The sequence below is a fragment of the Cherax quadricarinatus genome, chromosome 11 (genome assembly GCF_038502225.1).
Source record: "Cherax quadricarinatus isolate ZL_2023a chromosome 11, ASM3850222v1, whole genome shotgun sequence".
NCBI lineage: Eukaryota > Metazoa > Arthropoda > Malacostraca > Decapoda > Parastacidae > Cherax > Cherax quadricarinatus.
Window position 1 is genome coordinate 39378851 of NC_091302.1, and position 19158 is coordinate 39398008.

General features: G+C 38.7%; 1 protein-coding gene across 22 annotated transcripts in view; it reads left to right on the top strand.

Annotated features, from left to right (window-relative positions):
• Nucleotides 1-19158, top strand: part of osp (myosin phosphatase Rho interacting protein outspread) — a 595661-nt gene that overhangs the window by 504615 nt on the left and 71888 nt on the right. For 16 of the 22 annotated variants that reach the window (XM_070084011.1, XM_070084013.1, XM_070084000.1 and 13 more), the window contains 5 exons: nt 322-438; nt 863-1007; nt 1220-1366; nt 3254-3352; nt 4289-4426. In XM_070084011.1, the coding sequence (XP_069940112.1) occupies nt 322-438; nt 863-1007; nt 1220-1366; nt 3254-3352; nt 4289-4426 (646 nt within the window). The remainder of the gene's footprint in view (nt 1-321; nt 439-862; nt 1008-1219; nt 1367-3253; nt 3353-4288; nt 4427-19158) is intronic. The other 6 variants (XM_070084005.1, XM_070084007.1, XM_070084012.1 and 3 more) reach the window with 3 other exon arrangements.

Below are 19158 nucleotides of genomic sequence, written 5' to 3' on the forward strand. Positions count from 1 at the left end.
GTTCTGCATCTTCAATTCCATGTTCCATTCTTAAATGTCACATCTCTGAGAGAGTAGCATTATGTTGAGCCTTCACCAGAATTATCCAAGATGCTACTGTGTGCTGATCAGTAATTTTTTAGAAAACTGTATTGATCTATTTGTTTTTTCTAATTGCAAAATTTTTATTTAGAGAGAAGTTTCTGAAGGGAACAGTGAAGCAGAAATAGTGAGACTGATATACATATATTAAGTATATAAATGTCTTTGTTAGCATGCCATAAACAACTAACATTATTCCTCCTGCATCCACCTTCATCACCTACCGCTTCAATAAACAAGGTATTTGAAAGAGAGGGAAGAATGGGAGGAAAAAGTTAATTCAGAGGAAAAGAAATTTCTGGAACTTTCAGCTGCCCAAGCAAGTCATCATGATGATGTTGTCCAGAGACTTAACAGGTAGACATATCTAAATTTTAATAAGTCTAAATTTTGTTTATGTTCAGATATTACTGAGGATTAGTACATACTTCTCTTTTTGTCTTTTATAAATGGAGAGATTTTGGTACAGTATTGCAAAAAAAAAAAAATCAATAAAGAGATGCCAGGCTATGTAACAATATAAAATAACTTATGCCTAAAACTTCAGCTTAGTTACACTGTACATTGTTTGTTGATATCTAAGCAATATCTGCAGAAGGATAAAAATTACTAAATACAGTAGTCTTGCCAGACACTATACAAGTTGCTTTGCACAATTAAAATAAAAATGTAATTTAGTTGCAAACACATTCACGACTGATTTATAGACTTGAACTTTCTGTGCTGTTGGAAGTGTACATTAGGTTTTTAGGTAGCCAATGACAAAAATTTTTAATTTCAGATCACTGCAGGAGGCAGAAAAACGAATTCAGGGGTTAGTTTCCGAACTAGAAACGGAGAGATCTAACATGAGCTCTCAGAAAAAGATGTCAAATTCGCCTGAAGTAACAGGCTTGCGGAAAGAGAACCAAGAGCTGACCTCCAAAGTTAGTATGAGAAAACCTGTCAAGAGTTGAAGGAGTTTGGATACACTTTGATAAAATAATATATTTTTTTACTTTTACATTTCATTTTAGTGAAACATTTCACAGTATTCCTGGGTCTAAATATGTACTTTCTAATGTGTAACCTTCCTCATTAATTTTAAGAATTAAGAGAAGTAAATTACTGGGTAACTAATAGATACAACAAATTTCAGTTAGAGCAACTAACAAGTGAGTTGTCTCGAATGCGGGACAGTCTGAAGTCTGAGAAGTCTGAAGCATATAAATGGAAAGATTTGGTGAAGGAATTGCGATCTCTACTTGATGGGAAAAATGAGGAAATTGAAAGAAAAAGAGAAGAGGTGAATATTCATTTTGATTTCAGAATGATTAAATAATGCTATTGAAAAATAAATATTAAATTGCATGATACAAACAAGTGAAAATTTTACTGGGCTTTTCACTTCAATTACTTTGGATGCTCTCTGAAGTAGACGAGTCAGTTAAAATATGATTTATAGGTGCAGTCTTGCTATGAAATATTAAAAATGCTAAAATTAAAAATGAATTACAAAAATGTAACTATAGAATTATTATTATTATAATCAAAAGGAAGTGCTAAACATACCAGGGTTTAACTACAGAAAAAAAAAAGAACTTTCCCAACTTACTTTAACCAAAACATACTTGTTTTTATATAATGTTAATTATTTTAAATTTATTGTATAGCTCACCATTTGAAAGTATCTCATGTGTCACTGTGTGATGGCATGTAATGTATCAGAGTGCCTGCATAACATAACTTGAAATGTTTGATTACCTATTTGTGGCACAGGAGTTGAGCTATGCTTGTTTTGTCTCGTAATTTTTTAATTCTTCTTAAATATTTGTAAAATTTGTAGTAGTTTCACACAACCACTGACTAAGATTCACCCCATGTGTCTGCTCACTCTGGTTGTCAATAATTATCCTATATTTTTAGTTCCAAAAGAATTTCCCCATCTTTTTTAACATAGCCTCTTATGAACTTAAAGGTGGTTATTATATCTGTCTTATATCTTCTAATGAAGGCAGCTTTTGTGTTTTTCAGTTGTGCAAAGAAAGGTATAAAATACCGACAATATGAAAGTTAAGACACATGTGCAACATCTGGATATCTTTATTGTAGTAGACGTTTCGCCATCCAGTGGCTTTATCAATACAGATGGATGGCGAAACGTCTACTACAATAAAGATATCCAGATGTTGCACATGTGTCTTAACTTTCATGTTTTTCAGTTGTATACCAAAGCCCTTATTTCTTACTTCTAGAATTTCCTTTGCTGCATGTTTTTAAACTTTTCTGTTTTCTTTACATTTTCTTTACAAGTCTTGTACAGGCACCACACACACAGGCAAGGCATTGACAGTTCAGAATTCCTTTAAAAGGATGTAAAATGATGCTCACAATCTCAGCTCGGTGATTTTTCTTTTATAATTGCAGGCTGATCAGAAATCCTTTAGAGGAGTTGATAAGTCTTTCAGAAATTAAGGAAAAAAAAGTTGTACTTTATGTAGAGTAGAACTAACTTTAAAAGATTGTATATATATATATATTTTTTTCTGATCAAATGTCAAACTCAAAAGAAGCAGTTAAAAGATTTTAAATGATTAAGGAAGAATTAGTCATTAAAATTAAACTAACTATGCCTTTAAGAGACATTAGCATTATAAAAAAAATAATTGCCCTTAAGTGTCTCTAAGCAGCAGCTATGTGCCTAGCAAGAGGCAGCATAAATGCTTGAGTAGCAGGGAGGGCAGAGGAAACTGTGTATACAGTTTTTAAGAATGGGAGTGTTCCTCTGAGTTCACTTAGGGAGATCAGTTACTGAAGCAGGAATTCTTGACAAATATTTTAACAATTAAAATAGTGTGAAATGCCCTGGGAAGACTTACCATGAAGCCACCTTTTCTAACAAGGGAACTCTTACAGAGATTAAGGAATCAGAGGTATAGTAAGAATGCTGTCAACTACATACAGTACATCAATGATTATCCAGTGATCATTTATTTAGCTTCCGTTGGTCTAGTTCAATCTGTACCAGCACCTAAACAGATTGTGATCATCCAATATTGTTGAAAATCCAGGGCACCCTTTCTCCATGAACAAAGTGTATAATCAGTGATCTTCTGTATATAAATGTAGTTGAAATGTAAACTGTAATTAAACATAGTAATGAGTAATGAGATGTGAATGGTAATGTTAACAGGTGATTGAGACCCCTATATGGCAGCCCCTCCTCGTCACCTCCCCCCCTTCCACGACTGTCTACCCTCGTGCCCCAACCTGCGAGACCCCCGTCATTGTGGTATTGTTTAGTCTGTGTTCTACTCATGCTTACAGTGCCAAGGGAATCCTCTCACTTGCCTATGTAGTTGTGGTCAAACATTTTTCATCATAATTAGTTTAATCAACCCTAGGACAAAAATAAATTGGCAGTGAATTTTTAAAATATGCTTTTGTAAATAATAAAATAATAAATCTACCCATAAAAATATTACAACACAGCTATTTTAACTTTTAAAACACCTCATGTTTGTACAGCTTATTTATGTGGGTATTTAGTGGTTGATCAGGAATAATTTACTAATCAAATATCTATATTTAAGTTTACTTTGTTGCTTAAGTGATATTTATTAATTTCTTAATGTATGGCAGGGAAAGCCATAAGAGATAATATAAGCAGAAAGATAATATCTAGTTTCAAACATTCTCTTCTGCAGTTGACTACGAGCCTAAGCTGAGGATGAAAATTACAAGAACAATTTCTGATAATCATTTTGAAATTTTTTATTCTAATTTTATAGTTAATTTTTGTTGGTGTTCAAATCTAAACATAAATATTTGGTCATACACAAATAACCTGCACATAGAAGACTGAAACTTATGACATGTTTCAGTCCTACTTACCTCTCATATTTTCTGGCTCCCTTGCCTTTGCGTTTCTGTGCGACTAGTTAATGGTCCAAGTTGGACTGAAAGGTCATCATAAGTTTCAGTCTCCTGTGTGTAGATTATTGTGCCTTTTTATTCTAAATGTTTGCTACAATTGTTCTAGTGATTTGCATCTTTGATGCCTGGTATCAAATAGAAATTTCTTTTAATATTTGCTTTTATAGTTTTCTATTGCACTGTCTTTTATTTAACAATGTGATTTACAATAATAATAAAAAATTAATGTCAATATCTAATTCATTTTTTGCATATGTTTTTTGTTTGGATAATTTATTTTACTTTGTAACAGGTTGATGGTCTACGTGATTCCCTGAAGGTAACACAGAGAGAACTTGAGCATACTGCTGACCGCTTGCACCGTGGCATTGAAGAAAATGAAACATTGTGTAGCAGGATACGAGAGCTTGAACGACAACGACAAGATAAAGTGAGAATAAAATTATATGGGAAATGAATTCTCATAGCGATTACTATTAAGTTTATTAAATACATTGCTTTAGAACTAAAAATTTGGATATTAGAGTTGTGAGCATGGGTGATGCAGTAAGCAAAGGCACCTTTAGATAACAATTTTGGAAAAATGAATAAGAACAGTGTTAATACCGATTATTTTTTTTATTTTGTTTTTTTCAACAAGTCGGCCGTCTCCCACCTAGGCAGGGTGACCCAAAAAGAAAGAAAATCCCCAAAACGAAAATACTTTCATCATCATTCAACACTTTCACCTCACTCACACATAATCACTGTTTTTGCTGAGGTGCCCAGATACAACAGTTTAAAAGCATATATAAAGATACAATATAAAAAGTGACCTGAAATAATATAATAAACTCCCTATAGAATATAATATCAGGGCCCCAGTTATATATATACTGTCCTATTACACATCCCTTCAAACTGCCAATATCCTGAACCCCTCCTTTAAAGTGCAAGCATTGTACTTCCTATTTCCAGAACCCAAGTCTGGCTATATAAAAATAACCGGTTTCCCTGAATCCCTTCACTAAATATTACCCTGCTCATACTCCATATAAGAGTGTTGGAACTACTATACTTTCATACATTCAATTCTTTGCCTCCATTGATAACGTTTTTTTGTCTCCACATATACCTCAAGAAAGGTAGTACACTGGTAGACAGCAACCGCCCAGGGAGGTACTACCATCCTGCCAAGTGAGTGTAAAGCGAAAGCCTGTAATTGTTTTACATGATGATAGGATTGCTGGTGTCTATTTTTCTGTCTCATAAACATGCAAGATTTCAGGTACGTCTTTGCTACTTCTACTTACACTTAGGTCACACTACACATACATGTACAAGCATAAATATACACACCCCTCTGGGTTTTCTTTCTAGTTCTTGTCCTTGTTTATTTCCTCTTACTTCCATGGGGAAGTGGAACAGAATTCTTCCTCCGTAAGCCATGCGTGTTGTAAGAGGCGACTAAAATGCCAGGAGCAAGGGGCTACTAACCCCTTCTCCTGTATATATTACTAAATGTAAAAGGAGAGTAAAAGAAAGGTGAAGAGAGTGCAAAAGGAGAGCAGATGATAGAGTGGGAGAGGCACTGTCAAGAAATTTTAATGATAATAAGAAAAAATTTTGGAGTGAGTTAAACAAGTTAAGAAAGCCTTGGGAAAGTATGGATTTGTCAGTTAAAAACAGAGTAGGGGAGTTAGTAGATGGGGAGAGGGAGGTATTAGGTAGATGGCGAGAATATTTTGAGGAACTTTTAAATGTTGAGGAAGAAAGGGAGGTGGTAATTTCATGCACTGGCCAGGGAGGTATACCATCTTTTAGGAGTGAAGAAGAGCAGAATGTAAGTGTGGGGGAGGTACATGAGGCATTACGTAGAATGAAAGGAGGTAAAGCAGCTGGAACTGATGGGATCATGACAGAAATGTTAAAAGCAGGGGGGATATAGTGTTGGAGTGGTTGGTACTTTTGTTTAATAAATGTATGAAAGAGGGGAAGGTACCTAGGGATTGGCGGAGAGCATGTATAGTCCCTTTATATAAAGGAAAAGGGGACAAAAGAGATTGTAAAAATTATTGAGGAATAAGTTTACTGAGTATACCAGGAAAAGTATACGGTAGGGTTATAATTGAAAGAATTAGAGGTAAGACAGAATGTAGGATTGCAGATGGGCAGGGAGGTTTCAGAGTGGGTAGGGGATGTGTAGATCAAGTGTTTACATTGAAGCATATATGTGAACAGTATTTAGATGATCGATACCATGCGTAACCCTTCTAGGGTAGGGTAGGTGCCTGAGCCTGAGCCTTTAGCTCATAAGACTGTCATTCCCATTTGCCCCCTTGGGGTGGGGATGGCAGACCAGAGAGGCCTAGCTTGTGGCTAGGTCTGGGGACAGTTGGTCCCAAAGATGAGGAGGTACTTGTGCCTCCTCCCATGGGAGACTTAGGTCTCAGACACTCCCTAAAGAGGGAGCCAAGGCCGGGCCACCACTTGGAAAAGGCCTGGGCCGGGAGAATACCGGCTAATCTTTAATAATAATAATAATAATAAGTATTTAGATAAAGGTAGGGAAATTTTTATTGCATTTATGGATTTAGAAAAGGCATATGATAGAGTGGATAGAGGAGCAATGTGGCAGATGTTGCAAGTATATGGAATAGGTGGTAAGTTACTAAATGCTGTAAAGAGTTTTTATGAGGAGAGTGAGGATCAGGTTAGGGTGTGTAGAAGAGAGGGAGAATACTTCCCGGTAAAAGTAGGTCTTAGACAGGGATGTGTAATGTCACCATGGTTGTTTAATATATTTATAGATGGGGTTGTAAAAGAAGTAAATGCTAGGGTGTTCGGGAGAGGGGTGGGATTAAATTATGGGGAAACAAATTCAAAATGGGAATTGACACAGTTACTTTTTGCTGATGATACTGTGGTTATGGGAGATTCTGAAGAAAAATTGCAAAGGTTAGTGGATGAGTTTGGGAATGTGTGTAAAGATAGAAAGTTGAAAGTGAACATAGAAAAGAGTAAGGTGATTTTTTTTTTTTATTATCACACTGGCTGATTCCCACCAAGGCAGGGTGGCCCGAAAAAGAAAAACTTTCACCATCATTCACTCCATCACTGTCTTGCCAGAAGGGTGCTTTACACTACAGTTTTTAAACTGCAACATTAACACCCCTCCTTCAGAGTGCAGGCACTGTACTTCCCATCTCCAGGACTCAAGTCCGGCCTGCCGGTTTCCCTGAACCCCTTCATAAATGTTACTTTGCTCACACTCCAACAGCACGTCAAGTATTAAAAACCATTTGTCTCCATTCACTCCTATCAAACACGCTCACGCATGCCTGCTGGAAGTCCAAGCCCCTAGCACACAAAACCTCCTTTACCCCCTCCCTCCAACCTTTCCTAGGCCGACCCCTACCCCACCTTCCTTCCACTACAGACTGATACACTCTTGAAGTCACTCTGTTTCGCTCCATTCTCTCTACATGTCCGAACCACCTCAACAACCCTTCCTCAGCCCTCTGGACAACAGTTTTGGTAATCCCGCACCTCCTCCTAACTTCCAAACTATGAATTCTCTGCATTATATTCACACCACACATTGCCCTCAGACATGACATCTCCACTGCCTCCAGCCTTCTCCTCGCTGCAACATTCATCCCCCATGCTTCACACCCATATAAGAGCATTGGTAAAACTATACTCTCATACATTCCCCTCTTTGCCTCCAAGGACAAAGTTCTTTGTCTCCACAGACTCCTAAGTGCACCGCTCACCCTTTTCCCCTCATCAATTCTGTGATTCACCTCATCTTTCATAGACCCATCTGCTGACACGTCCACTCCCAAATATCTGAATACATTCACCTCCTCCATACTCTCTCCCTCTAATCTGATATCCAATCTTTCATCACCTAATCGTTTTGTTATCCTCATTACCTTACTCTTTCCTGTATTCACTTTTAATTTTCTTCTTTTGCACACCCTACCAAATTCATCCACCAATCTCTGCAGCTTCTCTTCAGAATCTCCGAAGAGCACAGTGTCATCAGCAAAGAGCAACTGTGACAACTCCCACTTTATGTGTGATTCTTTATCTTTTAACTCCACGCCTCTTGCCAAGACCCTCGCATTCACTTCTCTTACAACCCCATCAATAAATATATTAAACAACCACGGTGACATCACACATCCTTGTCTAAGGCCTACTTTTACTGGGAAATAATTTCCCTCTTTCCTACATACTCTAACTTGAGCCTCACTATCCTCGTAAAAACTCTTCACTGCTTTCAGTAACCTACCTCCTACACCATACACCTGCAACATCTGCCACATTGCCCCCCTATCCACCCTGTCATACGCCTTTTCCAAATCCATAAATGCCACAAAGACCTCTTTAGCCTTATCTAAATACTGTTCATTTATATGTTTCACTGTAAACACCTGGTCCACACATCCCCTACCTTTCCTAAAGCCTCCTTGTTCATCTGCTATCCTATTCTCCATCTTACTCTTAATTCTTTCAATAATAACTCTACCATACACTTTACCAGGTATGCTCAACAGACTTATCCCCCTATAATTTTTGCACTTTCTTTTGTCCCCTTTGCCTTTGTACAAAGGAACTATGCATACTCTCTGCCAATCCCTAGGTACCTTACCCTCTTCCATACATTTATTAAATAATTGCACCAACCACTCCAAAACTATATCCCCACCTGCTTTTAACATTTCTATCTTTATCCCATCAATCCCGGCTGCCTTACCCCCTTTCATTTTACCTACTGCCTCACGAACTTCCCCCACACTCACAACTGGCTCTTCCTCACTCCTACAAGATGTTATTCCTCCTTGCCCTATACACGAAATCACAGCTTCCCTATCTTCATCAACATTTAACAATTCCTCAAAATATTCCCTCCATCTTCCCAATACCTCTAACTCTCCATTTAATAACTCTCCTCTCCTATTTTTAACTGACAAATCCATTTGTTCTCTAGGCTTTCTTAACTTGTTAATCTCACTCCAAAACTTTTTCTTATTTTCAACAAAATTTGTTGATAACATCTCACCCACTCTCTCATTTGCTCTCTTTTTACATTGCTTCACCACTCTCTTAACCTCTCTCTTTTTCTCCATATACTCTTCCCTCCTTGCATCACTTCTACTTTGTAAAAACTTCTCATATGCTAACTTTTTCTCCCTTACTACTCTCTTTACATCATCATTCCTCCAATTGCTCCTCTTCCCTCCTGTAACCACAAACTTCTGCTGGACACTAACACTACATTTTTAAACCTAACCCATACCTCTTCGACCTCATTGCCTATGCTCTCATTAGCCCATGTATCCTCCAATAGCTGTTTATATCTTACCCTAACTGCCTCCTCTTTTAGTTTATAAACCTTCACCTCTCTCTTCCCTGATGCTTCTATTCTCCTTGTATCCCATCTGCCTTTTACTCTCAGTGTAGCTACAAATAGAAAGTGATCTGATATATCTGTGGCCCCTCTATAAACATGTACATCCTGAAGTCTACTCAACAGTCTTTTATCTATCAATACATAATCCAACAAACTACTGTCATTTAGCCCTACATCATATCTTGTATACTTATTTATCCTCTTTTTCTTAAAATATGTATTACCTATAACTAAACCCCTTTCTATACAAAGTTCAATCAAAGGGCTCCCATTATCATTTACACCTGGCACCCCAAACTTACCTACCACACCCTCTCTAAAAGGTTCTCCTACTTTAGCATTCAGGTCCCCTACCACAATTACTCTCTCACTTGGTTCAAAGGCTCCTATACATTCACTTAACATGTCCCAAAACCTCTCTCTCTCCTCTACATGTCAAGTGGGTTTTCGATAACGTGGATGGGGTAAGAATACTCACGTAGGCTGGTAGTACGTATAATATAACGGAAAGTATGGGAAAGCACCAACAGCCGACCTGCCTCTCTCTGCTCCCTATCTTCGACTGACCCACAAGTGCCTACCGGTGAGGGTGTTTGAAATCCTGCTATGGTCAGCAGCAATATGAATAACAGTGATTCACACAGACGGTTGGTAGTGAATCATCTACTGGTACACTGGTTACTGGGAACTGGTACTGCTGTGGGTCAGTCGAAGATAGGGAGCAGAGAGAGGCAGGTCGGCTGTTGGCGCTTCCCATACTTCCCGATATGTATTATACGTACTACCAGCCTACGTGAGTATTTTTACCCATCCATGTATCGAAAACCCACTTGAATGCACACAGCAATGAAGGAGCAGATGGATGACAGGAGACAGGCTGGATGGTAGGCTGAGGCAGGCTGACTAGCGTTCACTTCCACAGTCTGGCTTATTGACTGGCTTAATTGCAAAATCCGGGTCAACCCCTCAGAGATTGAAGCAATTAGCACACGAACTAAGCCAGGAAGCTTGAAAAATGGCTGCAACAGGCTTGTAGGCTGGAGTACACAGGGTGGTGTGGTGAGGGTAAGCTGCTAGCTGGAGGTGGCTGAGACGGTTCACCTCTGACCTGCCGGCAACCCACAAACAGTCTTCTAACGTCTGAAATACCCTTAAATCCACGCATCCCACCGCTGCCACCATTTGTCAAGTGGGTTTTCGATAACGTGGATGGGGTAGGCTGGTAGTACGTATAATATAACGGAAAGTATGGGAAAGCACCAACAGCCGACCTGCCTCTCTCTGCTCCCTATCTTCGACTGACCCACAAGTGCCTACGGGTGAGGGTGTTTGAAATCCTGCTATGGTCAACAGCAATATGAATAACAGTGATTCACACAGACGGTTGGTAGTGCGTCATCTACTGGTACACTGGTTACTGGGAACTGGTACTACTACTGAGATACATTCCTCTCTTCTCCAGGTGCATACACGCTTATTATGACCCACTTTTCGCATCCAACCTTTACTTAAATCCACATAATTCTTGAATTTACACATTCATATTCTCTTTTCTCCTTCCATAACTGATCCTTCAATATTACTGCTACCCCTTCCTTTGCTCTAACTCTCTCAGATACTCCAGATTTAATCCCATTTATTTCCCCCCACCGAACCTCCCCTACCCCCTTCAGCTTTGTTTCGCTTAGGGCCAGGACATCCAACTTCTTTTCATTCATAACATCAGCAATCATCTGTTTCTTGTCATCCGCACTATATCCACGCACATTCAAGCATCCCAGTTTTATAAAGTTTTTCTTCTTCTCTTTTTTAGTAAATGTCTACAGGAGAAGGGGTTACTAGCCCATTGCTCCGGGCATTTTAGTCGCCTCATACGACACGCATGGCTTACGGAGGAAAGATTCTTTTCCACTTCCCCATAGACAATAGAAGAAATAAAGAAGAGCAAGAGCTATTTAGAAAAAGGATAAAAACCTAGATGTATGTATATATATATGCATGTGCATGTCTGTGAAGTGTGACCAAAGTGTAAGTAGGAGTAGCAAGATATCTCTTATCTAGCGTGTTTATGAGACAGTAAAAGAAACCAGCAATCCTACCATCATGCAGAACAGTTACAGGTTTCTGTTTCACAGTCATCTGGCAGGACGGTAGTACTTCCCTGGGTGGTTGCTCTCTATCAAATGATTTAGATAAAGAAAAATTGGATATCAAATTGGGGAGGAGGAATACGGAAGAAGTGAATGTTTTCAGATACTTGGGAGTTGACGTGTCGGCGGATGGATTTATGAAGGATGAGGTTAATCATAGAATTGATGAGGGAAAAAAGGTGAGTGGTGCGTTGAGGTATATGTGGAGTCAAAAAATGTTATCTATGGAGGCAAAGAAGGGAATGTATGAAAGTATAGTAGTACCAACACTCTTATAGGATGTGAAGCTTGGGTGGTAAATGCAACAGCGAGGAGACGGTTGGAGGCAGTGGAGATGTCCTGTCTAAGGGCAATGTGTGGTGTAAATATTATGCAGAAAATTCGGAGTGTGGAAATTAGGAAAAGGTGTGGAGTTAATAAAAGCATTAGTCAGAGGGCAGAAGAGGGGTTGTTGAGGTGGTTTGGTCATTTAGAGAGAATGGATCAAAGTAGAATGACATGGAAAGCATATAAATCTATAGGGGAAGGAAGGAGGGGTAGGGGTCGTCCTCGAAAGGGTTGGAGAGAGGGGGTAAAGGAGGTTTTGTGGGCAAGGGGCTTGGACTTCCAGCAAGCGTGCTTGAGGGTGTTAGATAGGAGTGAATGGAGACGAATGGTACTTGGGACCTGACGATCTGTTGGAGTGTGAGCAGGGTAATATTTAGTGAAGGGATTCAGGGAAACCGGTTATTTTCATATAGTCGGACTTGAGTCCTGGAAATGTGAAGTACAATGCCTGCACTTTAAAGGAGGGGTTTGGGATATTGGCAGTTTGGAGGGATATGTTGTGTATCTTTATACGTATATGCTTCTAAACTGTTGTATTCTGAGCACCTCTGCAAAAGCAGTGATAGTTTGTGAGTGTGGTGAAGGAGTTGAATGGTGATGAAGGTGTTTTTTTTGGGGGGATTTTCTTTCTTTTTTGGGTCACCCTGCCTCGGTGGGAGACGGCCGACTTGTTGAAAAAAAAAAAAAAAAAAGGAGAAACTTTCGTTTTTCGTTTTGGGCCACCCTGCCTCGGTGGGATATGGCCGGTGTGTTGAAAGAAAGAAAAGATATACATCAAGCAAGGAGACAGTGTGGTGCAATGTGTGGTGTAAATATTATGCAGAAAATTCGGAGTGTGGAAATTAAATTAGGGAAAGGTGTGGAGTTAGTAAAAGTATTAGAGGGCTGAAGAGTGGTTGTTGAGGTGGTTTGGTCATTTAGAGAGAATGGATCAAAGTAGAATGACATGGAGAGCGTATAAATTGGAGGGGAAGGAAGGCGGGGTAGGGGGTCATCCTCGAAAAGGTTGGAGGGAGGGAGTAAAGGAGGTTTTGTGGGCGAGGAGCTTGGACTTCCAGCAAGTGTGTGTGATCGTGTTAGGAGTGAATGGAGATGAAAGGTATTTGGGACCTGACAAGCTGTTGGAGTGTGAGCAGGGTAATATTTAGTGAAGGGATTCAGGGAAACTGGTTATTTTTATATAGCAGGACTTGAGTCCTGGAAATGGGAAGTACTATGCCTGCACTTTAAAGGAGGGGTTTGGGATATTGGCAGTTTGGAGGGATATATTGTGCATCTTTATACGTATATGCTTCTAAACTGTTGTATTCTGAGCACCTCTGCAAAAACAGTGATTATGTGTGAGTGAGGTGAAAGTGTTGAATGATGAAAGTATTTTCTTTTTCGGGATTTTCTTCATTTTTGGGTGACCCTGCCTCGGTGAGAGACAGCCGACTTGTTAAAAAAAAAATATATACCTCAACACACCACTCGCCTTCTTTCCCTCATCAATTCTATGGTTAACCTCATCCTTCATAAACCCATCTGCTGACACATCAACTCCCAAATATCTGAAAACATTCACTTCTTCCATACTCCTTCTCTCTAGTGTGATATTTAATTTTTCTTTATCTAAATCATTTGATACCCTCATCACTTTACTCTTATCTATGTTCACTTTCAACTTCTTACCTTTACACACACTCCCAAACTCATTCACTCACCTTTGCAACTTTTCTTTAGAATCACCCATAAGCACAGTATCATCAGCAAAAAGTAACTGTGTCAACTCCCATTTTGTATTTGATTCCCCATAATTTAATCCCACCCCTCTCCCCAACACCCTAGCATTTACTTCTTTTACAACCCCTTCTATAAATATATTAAACAACCATGGTGACATTACACATCCCTGTCTAAGACCTACTTTTACCGAGAAGTAATCTCCCTCTCTTCTACACACCCTAACCTGAGCCTCACTCTCCTCATATAAACTCTTTACAGCATTTAGTAACTTACTACCTATTCCATATACTTGTAACATCTACCACATTGCTCCCCTATCCACTAAATCCATAAATGCAATGAAAACTTGATCTACACATCCCCTACCCACTCTAAAGCCCCTTTGCTCATCTGCAATCCTACATTCTCTCTTACCTCTAATTCTTTCAATAATAACCCTACTGTACACTTTTCCTGGTATACTCAGTAAACTTATTCCCCTATAATTTTTACAATATCTTTTGTCCTCCTTCCCTTTATATAAAGGAACTATACAAGCTCTCTGGCAATCCCTAGGTACCTTCCCCTCTTTCATACATTTATTAACCCTTTCAGGGTTTCGGACGTACTAGTACGCATAAATTCTAGCGCCCTCAAATCTAGTGAGAGAAAGCTGGTAGGCCTACATATGAAAGAATGGGTCTATGTGGTCAGTGTGGTCAGTATAAAAAAATCCTGCAGCACACAGTGCATAATGAGGAAAAAAAAAACTTTGACAGTGTTTTTGGTTTAAAACAGCGACTTTGCACTGTATTTTCGTATGGTATTTATGATGGTATTTTAGTTTTCCTGGTCTCATTTTATAGAATGGAAGACATATTACAGAAATTAAGATGATTTTGATTGGTTTTACAATGAAAAGTACCTTGAAATTGAGCTCAAAGTAGCAGAAATGTTCGATTTTTGCCAAAGTTCAAAAGTAAACAAATCATGCTACGTGTCCAATACATGTCAACTGGTGAGTCTGATATTCTTTCACAAGTGTGCTGATATTATTTATACCATTTCTACACTAATGCAGTAGTCTGCATAACAGTAAATCTTCTATTTTTTGTGAGAATAAAAATTCAAACTGGAAAGCAAAAGAAATGTAAGAGGGGCATGGGGACGTGACTGATGAACAGAGGAAATGTTATTTTAGTGCCAGGAATGTCTTTCTTGTTTATTCTGGACCCTATTTGGAAATTGGCATCTTTTGAAATTTGTGTGAAATTGGCAAAATTGCTAAATTCTGACCACTGTATTGGATAGCTGAAATCGGTAAATGGGTGGTTTCTTGTACTCATTCGATAGGAAAAATGGGGTTCTAGCTAAATAGTTATGATTTTTGTCGACTAGTACACTGGAATTGACTGAAAATAGGGCTCAAAGTGGGCAAAATCGCCAATACATAAGCATCGTCGAGACCGCTAACTTTGCGAGAGCGTAATTCCGTTAGTTTTCCATCAAATTTCATACTTTTGGTGTCATTATGATCGGGAAAAGATTCTCTATCTTTTCATAAGAAAAAATAATTTTTTTTTTTTAAATTTGGGGGACCCTGAGAACAAGACTTGGAGAGGGCCTGGCGACCCTGAAAGGGTTAAACAAAAATACCAACCTCTCCAACACTATATCCCCCCTACTTTTAACATTTCTGTCATGATCCCGTCAGTTCCAGCTGCTTTACCCTCTTTCATTCTACGTAATGCCTCAAGCACCTCCCACACCCTCACATCCTGCTCTTCTGCACTCCTAAAAGAGGTTATACCTCCCTGACCAGTGCATGAAATTACCGCCTCCCTTTCTTCATCGACATTTAAAAGTTCCTCAAAATATTCCCGCCATCTACCCAATACCTCCAGCTCCCCATCTGCTAACTCCCCTACTCTGTTTTTAACCCTTTGACTGTTTCGGTCGTATATATACATCTTTCAAGCCACCATGTTTGACGTATATATACTCATAAATTCTAGCGGCTTCAAATCAAGCAGGAGAAAGCTGGTAGGCCCACATGTGAGAGAATGGGTCTGTGTGCACCATACAAAAAAAATCCTGGAGTACGCAGTGCATAATGAGAAAAAAAAACTCCGACCGTTTTTTTTTAATTAAAATGCCAACTTTGGGGTCTATTTTCATATAGTAGTTATGGTTGTATTATCGTTTTCTTGGTCTCATTTGATAGAATGGAAAACATATTATAAAAATAGTGGTAATTTTGATTGGTTTTACTATAAAAAGAACCTGGAAATGGAGCTCAAAGTAGGGGAAATGTTTGATTTTTGCAGATTTTCAAAAGTAAACAAATGATGTCATTGCCCAATAAATGTCCAAGTAGCCATTCTAATATGCAGTCATGAATGGGTTGACATTATTTGTACAATTATTACAGTATTGCAGTAGTCTGCATAACAGTAAATCTTCTATTTTTTGTTTGAATAAAAATTCAAAATAGAAAGCAAGAGTAATATCATAGGGGCCTGGAGACATGACTAATGAACAAAGAAAATGTTATTTTAGAGCTAGGAATGTCTGCATTGTTCATTCTGGACCTTATTTTGAATTTGTCATATTTTTTAATTTACGTGAAATTGGCCAAATTGCCAATTTCTGACCACGTTATTGGGTAGTTGAAATTGGTAAATGGGCAGTTTCTTGTACTTGGTTGACAGAAAAAATGGAGTTCTAAAGAAATAGCTATGAGTTTGGGCGACTAGAACAATGGAATTAGCCGAAAATAGGGCTCAAAGTGGGCGAAATCGCCAATTTGTAAATATCGCTGAGGTCGCTAACTCCGCGAGAGCGTAATTCCGTCAGTTTTCCATCAAATTTTGTTCTTTTGGTGTCATTACAATCGGGAAAAGATTCTCTATCATTTCATAAGAAAAAATAATTTTTTTTTTTTTAAATTTTGCAACACCAGGAGACACCTCAAGATTGGGGGTTGCGACAATTGAGGGGTTAACTGACAAATCCATTTCTTCCCTAGGCTTTCTTAACTTGTTTATCTCACTCCAAAATTTTTTCTTATTTTCATCAAAATTTCTTGAGAGTGCCTCTCCCACTTTATCATCTGCTCTCCTTTTGCACTCTCTCACCACTCTCTTCACCCTTCTTTTACTCTCTATATACAGTGGACCCTCGCCTAACAATATTAATCCGTTCCTGAGAGCTCAACGTTAGGCAAAATTATCGTTAGCTGAATTAATTTTCCCCATAAGAAATAATGGAAATCAAATTAATCCGTTCCTGACACCCCAAAGTATGAAAAAAAAAAAAAATTTACCACATGAAATATTAATTTTAATACACACAAACTGAAGAAGACATCTACAATTACATGACACTTACATTTATTGAAGATCTGGTGATGATTGATGGGATGGGAGGAGGTGAGAGTGTGGATGGTGTTATTAATGTTTAGAAGGGGAATCCCCTTCCATTAGGACTTGAGGTGTCGAGTCCTTTTCCGGGGTTACTTCCCTTCTTCTTTTAATACCACTAGGACCAGCTTGAGAGTCACTGGACCTCTGTCGCACAACATATCTGTCCATAGAGCTCTGTACCTCCCGTTCCTTTAAGATTTGTCTAAAATGGGCCATAACATTGTCATTGTAATAGTCACCAGTACAGCTTGCAGTAGCTGTGTTAGGGTGATTTTCATCCATAAAAGTTTGCAGTTCAACCCACTTTGCACACATTTCCTTAATCTTTGAAGTAGGCACAATGGATTCCACAACTGGCATAGGCATCTCAGGGTTAGCCCCAAACCCTTCAAAATCTTTCTTAATTTCCATACTAATTCTCACCCTTTTTATCACAGGGTTGGCACTAGAAGCTTTCTTGGGGCCCATGGTGACTTATTTTGCAGGTGCAATCAATAAAAACGCTGTGTTAATATGAAATGTTCCGATTGTATGTTTGGATGCGACCGTGGTGGCTGGCTTGTAAACACTGGGCTCAGGCCACATGTGGACACATCTTGAATGGAACGAATCACATTGGGCGAGTTTTTCAGTGCTTGCCGAGGCAAAATTTTTGCGTTAAAATGTATTGCTAGGCGGATTTAACATTATGCGATGTGTTCTTTAGGCGAGGGTCCACTGTACTGTGCTCTTCTTATAACACTTCTGCTACCTTAAGCTACCTTTTTCTCTCTTATCACACCCTTTACTTCATCATTCCACCAATCACTGCTCTTTCCTCCTGCACCCACCCTCCTTTAGCCACAAACTTCTGCCCCACATTCTAATACTGCATTTTTAAAACTATTCCAACCCTCTTCAGCCCCCTTCCCCTCCACTACTCATATTTGCACTAGCCCATCTTCCTGCCAATAGTTGCTTATATCTCACCTTAACTTCCTCCTCCCTTAGTTTATACACTTTCACCTCTCTCTTGTTGTTGCCATTTTCCTTTTGTCCCATCTACTTCTTACTCTAACTGTAGCTACAACTAAATAATGATCCGATATATCAGTTGCCCCTCTATAAACATGTACATCCTGAAGCCTACCCATCATCCTTTTATCCACCAATACATAATCTAACAAACTACTTTCATTATGTGCTATATCATACCTTGTATATTTATCCTCTTTTTCATAAAATATGTATTATTTATTACTGAAGCTCTTTCTACACATAGCTCAATTAAAGGCTTCCCATTTTCATTTACCTCTGGCACCCAAAATTTACCTACTACTCCCTCCACAACATTTTTACCCATTTTAGCATTGAAATCCCCAACCACAAGTTCTCTCACATTTGGTTCAAAACTCCACATGCACTCACTCAACATTTCCCAAAATTTCTGTCTCTCCTCTACACTTCTCTCTTCTCCAGGTGCATAAACACTTTTCACATTCAACCCTTATTTTACTCCACATAATCCTTGAATTTATACTTTTATATTCCCTCTTTTCCTGCCATAACTTACCCTTCAAAATTATTGCTACTCCTTCTTTAGCTCTAACTCTATTTGAAACCCCTGACCAAATCCCATTTATTTCCCCCCACTGAAACTCTCCCACCCCCTTCAGCTTTGTTTCACTTAAAGCCAGAACATCCAGCTTCTTCTCATTCATAACATCCACAATCATCTCTTTCTTATCATTCACACAACATCCATGCACATTCAAACATCCCACTCTGATGGTTTTCTTCTTTTTCTTTTTAGTAGGCTATACAGGAAAAGGGGTTAATAGCCCATTGCTCCCGGCATTTTAGTTGACTTTTACAACACGCATGGCTTATAGAGAAAAGATTCTTATTCCACTTCCCCATGGATATAAAAGGAAAAGCAATAAGAACAAGAACTATTTAGACAAAATAAAAGAAAACTCAGATGAGTGTATATGCATAAATGTGTACATGTATGTGTAGTGTGACCTAAGTGTAAGTAGAAGTAGCAAGATGTACCTGAAATTTTGCATGTTTATGGACAGAAAAAAGACACCAGCAGTCCTACCATCATGTAAAACAATTACAGGCTTTCGTTTTACACTCACTTGGCTGGATGGTAGTACCTCCCTGGGGGGTT